The 4,753-nt window shown below is 34.7% G+C and overlaps 1 protein-coding gene across 1 annotated transcript; it reads left to right on the forward strand.

Annotated features, from left to right (window-relative positions):
* Positions 1-411: 411 nt before the first annotated feature.
* Positions 412-3,961, forward strand: LOC121417908 (interleukin 17-like protein). The gene is made up of 3 exons (XM_041611642.1): positions 412-698; positions 1,486-1,635; positions 3,868-3,961. Exons 1-3 carry the CDS (start codon positions 412-414, stop codon positions 3,932-3,934), a joined length of 504 nt encoding a protein of 167 aa, XP_041467576.1. The 3' UTR covers positions 3,935-3,961.
* The last annotated feature ends 792 nt before the right edge of the window (positions 3,962-4,753 follow it).

Genomic DNA, 4,753 nt, shown 5'->3' on the forward strand with positions numbered 1-4,753 from the left:
ATCAAATGATTTTATATAAAATCGATACTTCGCTTCTGCAATGTATAATGATAATACTATAACCTGCCCCTAAAAGCTGAAAAAATGTCCTCTGTCACTCTGCCATTTCCACAAAAAAAAATATCCGGTGCCTGTCTCATTAAACTTGTTATAATAACAAAAATTGAAATAAGATTTGAAAACCATCCTTCAATCCGATTGGCTGATCGGATCTTAATGAAACGGGTCACAGATCTTCACATTTTCCAACGTTGTGAATGTAAACAAAGATTGCATTTGTCATCATTAATGTCATCAATTGCAAAACTCCATTGAAGATATCATCTTATGCAAAACTTCATTTGTTTTATTCAAATAGAACGAGCTGTTGGATATGACTATGTAACTGAGTTATATAGTAGTTATGATAGTATGGGTGGCCTTGAGAGTCTTGTTGATATAGAAGAGATTCCAGACACACAATCGTGTATTGATCCACCAATCGAAGATCTTCAACGGTGTATCAACACTGTACCAAGTGAACAAGTCATCGAGTTAGAATCGAATCTAGAATATGATTTAGAAAATCGGTTCAACTTCTCTGTCTACGCAACCGAACCGACAACGCCGGTCCCGGTTAATCTGGGTGAGGGAAAACACGCCCTCAACGAGAGAACCCTTTGTCCATGGAAATACAAGACGAATTCTAATCTCAACAGGTATGGATTAATTCAGTTTGCTTTAAAAGTTAAGCCCATCAAAACAGAATGTTAATATGAATCAAATTTTCATCAACTTTGGACGTAAAATAAAAGAACGTCATGACCAGAGAGCTGTTCTCTCAGACACAGAATGTCTACATTTTGTTGTTAACTATGTGACTCATTCTTCTGCCTGATATGAACCAATGTCAATGTCGCCACCTCGAGTCATCATCTACTCATACCTGGCCAGAAGTGATATAGACCCACTGGAATGATAATACATGCTAATTAATTACTCAATATATATCTATACCACAATGATTATGTTACCAAGTAGCAAAACAATTACTTTTCCTCTCAAAATATTTTAGTTTCTCTATACAAAAACAATTATAGGTCAATTTATTCTTTTTTTGCTTTCTATTTATATTCTGACAATATATGTGTGTCTTTTGATAGATTTAATGTATCTTTATTTCTATCTTACATTATGATACGTGGAATAAATAATGAGACTCTAAGTTTAGATAACCTTATACTGAAATATTATATTGATCTATTTTCCAGCCCAATAAAACAAAACAACAATAACACACTCCTATTGATATATCAAATTTCAGAAGGGCAATTCAATAGTACTTTTTTTTTGGGGGGGGGGATAAGAAGTCAGATCTTTGTCCAAATTATAATGATAAGACTTTAAACATAGAAAATCTATTAGGACTAAATCCCGTCTAATAAGTTATCAACTTCACTATTATTACGTCGGATTTGCCCTTTTCATAATTTGTTTTTGTTTCAGATTCCCCATAGACATCCAGTACGCCCAATGTGAATGTCGCAACTGCATCGATCCTGACATCCATTCGTTATCGATCATGAATCTATGTCGGCCAGTCGTTTCTTGGAGAGTAGTGTTAATCAGAGGACCCTGTGTCAATGGAACTTACCAGTAAGATAACATTTTCACTATTTATAAGTCTAGTAATTCATTGAACATTTTGTATGTAACGAGATAATTGGTTTGAGAATTTACGCAGAAAATTTAATTTGAGATAAAGGAATTTTCAAATTTTGATGATTCGATTTATATTCATTTAAAAATATTTTCATCACATATACTATCCACCGATAAGCAACAAAGTGTAATTTATAATGGTTTGTACTTGACACCAACATCCGATGTGTGAAGAAAGAAGAAAATGTTTCTAAATTTGTTTACTGACGTACTATAGTTACTCGGTCACACTTTCATTTCTTATAAATTAAATGCTTTGTCAGAGCATGGACCTACTAGGTCCATGGTCAGAGGAAGCTGAGGCAAAATCTTCATTTGGAAAGAGTTAGTGCTTACATGCGAATTGTAACATGGGGAAGTTCATTCGAGAATATCGAGTTTCTCATGAGTGAACTACTATGAATTGGCAGGCAAAGGTATCGAAGGAAATTCCCTGCAAAAATCATAAACCTTAACCATGACCAATTTTCAATAGAAAATGATATCTCAATACATGTATATGAAAAATACCGGAAGTCATTTTATTTCGTATAAATGGAAGCACGGACCTTTAAAATGAAAATGTATATTCGGTCAAAATTAATTGACTAAATGCCTCAGCAACAACCATCATAACATAATCCCAATTCTCAAGTTGAAAAAAGCGATCATGCTAACTTCTACTACTACTACTACTACTACTACTACTACTACTACTACTACTACTACTACTACTACTACTACTACTACTACTACTACTACTACTACTACTACTACTACTACTACTACTACTACTACTACTACTACTACTACTACTACTACTACTACTACTACTACTACTACTACCACCACTACCACCACTACTACCACCACCACCACCACTACTACTACTACTACTACTACTACTACTACTACTACTACTACTACACTCTGCATTACAGGGATTTAAAATAAGTCCACATGGATTGTAGTTAGGGACCAATCGAATTCCGGATTTAGTTTGAATCCTTAAGATTCATTTTTAAATCTCGAAAGTTTTAAATCTAACTCATTTGAGATTTAGATTTAAAGTCTTTAGGATTAAAACTAAATCCAGAAATCGACTGGTCCCTAACTACAGTCCAGCTGGACTTATTTTAAATCCCTGTAATTTAGAGTGTACTACTACTACTACTACTACTACTACTACTACTACTACTACTACTACTACTACTACTACTACTACTACTACTACTACTACTACTACTACTACTACTACTACTACTACTACTTCTACTTCTACTCCTCCTCCTCCTCCTCCTACTACTACTACTTCTATACTACTACTACTACTACTACTACTTCTACTACTACTACTACTACTACTACTACTACCATATATAGGCGGCGGAAGCGGGGGTGGACGTGTCCCCCCCTGAATTTTAGATGGGGGACGGCCCCCCCCAAATTTTTTATGCGTCCCCCCTAAATTCACGTGGACCCCCCTTGAGACGTGTGTTGTCCCCCCTAAAATTTAGGTTGATGACCTTTTTTTTTGCTTGTCAAAAATTTTTGGTTAGCAACTACTAACATTTAGGTTGATAACCTTTTTGGGGGCGCTTTTCAAATTTTTTACCTGTGTCCATCCTAAAATTTCAGGTGGACACCCCCTAAATTTTTTGGCTTCCGCCGCCAATGACTACTACTACTACTACTTCTAATACTACCACTACCACTACTACTACTACTACTAAAAATACTACTTCTACTACTACTACTACTACTACTACTACTACTACTACTACTACTACTACTACTACTACTATACTACTACTACTGCTACTACTACTACTACTACTACTACTACTACTACTACTACTACTACTACTACTACTACTACTACTACTCCTACTACTATTACTACTCCTCCTCCTCCTCCTCCTCCTCCTACTACTACTACTACTACTACTACTACTACTACTACTACTACTACTACTACTACTACCACCACCACTACTACTATTACTCTAGTACTACACAACATGGTACCACAACTAAAATAATATGAATAATAGTTACAGTTGTGGTGATATTGGTAATTATTAGTACAATAAGTGATAATGAATAGATAAAACGAAGAAATAATGTGAAAATAAAAAGATGTGCTCAAATGAATGACTTCTACTTTTTTTTTGTCTTTCCCCCCAGATATATTGAGGAGAATCTTCCTGTTCCAGTTGCATGTGTATGTGATCGTCGAAACCATTTAGTATGATAATAGAATGGTTTGGATCCATTGTAATTAGTTGTTAACTTATTTATTACTTTTGAAGATACTCATTGACTATACCTTGCTCGTTTGAAATGATTTATTTAAAATATTTTTGGGGCCAGAGTCCGGGGCCATAGTAGCGTCTCTATGGTCGTTTTGGGGGGTACGGTGACTGAAATAGTTATTATGATGTGACTTTTTAACATCATGGGATTTATCTACCCAACCGAACACATGTTTTCAATGTTTTTTCCTCCTTTTCCTTTTTCTTCTTCCTGCTCTTTTGCTCTCTGCCATTATATTTTCGTTTGCATTTGGTTTTTCAAATGTTTAAAAATTAATTTTCTTTAAAAATATAGGTGCTCCCTGGTGGTGCCGCTCCCATAACATGTGTTTAGGTAACTCTGTAAGATACTTCATGATAATTACAATGTTCGATCTTTTTTTAACCTTCATCTTTGATAACAATTATTTATTCAAGAAATTGCCCCTTTCGAGGCCTATCAGTCGCTTAAGATATATTTCAATGGGGGAAGCTGGATCACTTCAAAATTAGGTTGGTATTAACGGTATAATGGAAAGTGAATATAAGTCTATTAATGAAGATTTTGCGAAAATTTATATCTTATATTTTTAAAGTGAATTTAGTTACGTCACCTGCAAGCAGCTTGCCATATGTCATGATATCATATCAATTCAATTGTCACTGAAAATGAATATCATTTTCATACCATCATCTCATATTTTCGGTCATCATGAAGCAACATATTAGAATTTGTGTAATTTATCATTGACTTGGGCTGTTGCTGCATCATGTTGCCT

This window comes from Lytechinus variegatus, chromosome 6 (assembly GCF_018143015.1).
Source record: "Lytechinus variegatus isolate NC3 chromosome 6, Lvar_3.0, whole genome shotgun sequence".
Taxonomy (NCBI): Eukaryota; Metazoa; Echinodermata; class Echinoidea; order Temnopleuroida; family Toxopneustidae; genus Lytechinus; species Lytechinus variegatus.

Bases quoted from the DNA above. Each gene is read 5' to 3' on its own strand.
- LOC121417908 (XM_041611642.1), top strand. From the start codon at position 412: ATGGGTGGCCTTGAGAGTCTTGTTGATATAGAAGAGATTCCAGACACA. The intron at 699-1,485 runs GTATGGATTAAT...TTTTTGTTTCAG, and splicing joins ACGAATTCTAATCTCAACAG to ATTCCCCATAGACATCCAGT. The intron at 1,636-3,867 runs GTAAGATAACAT...CTTTCCCCCCAG, and splicing joins TGTGTCAATGGAACTTACCA to ATATATTGAGGAGAATCTTC.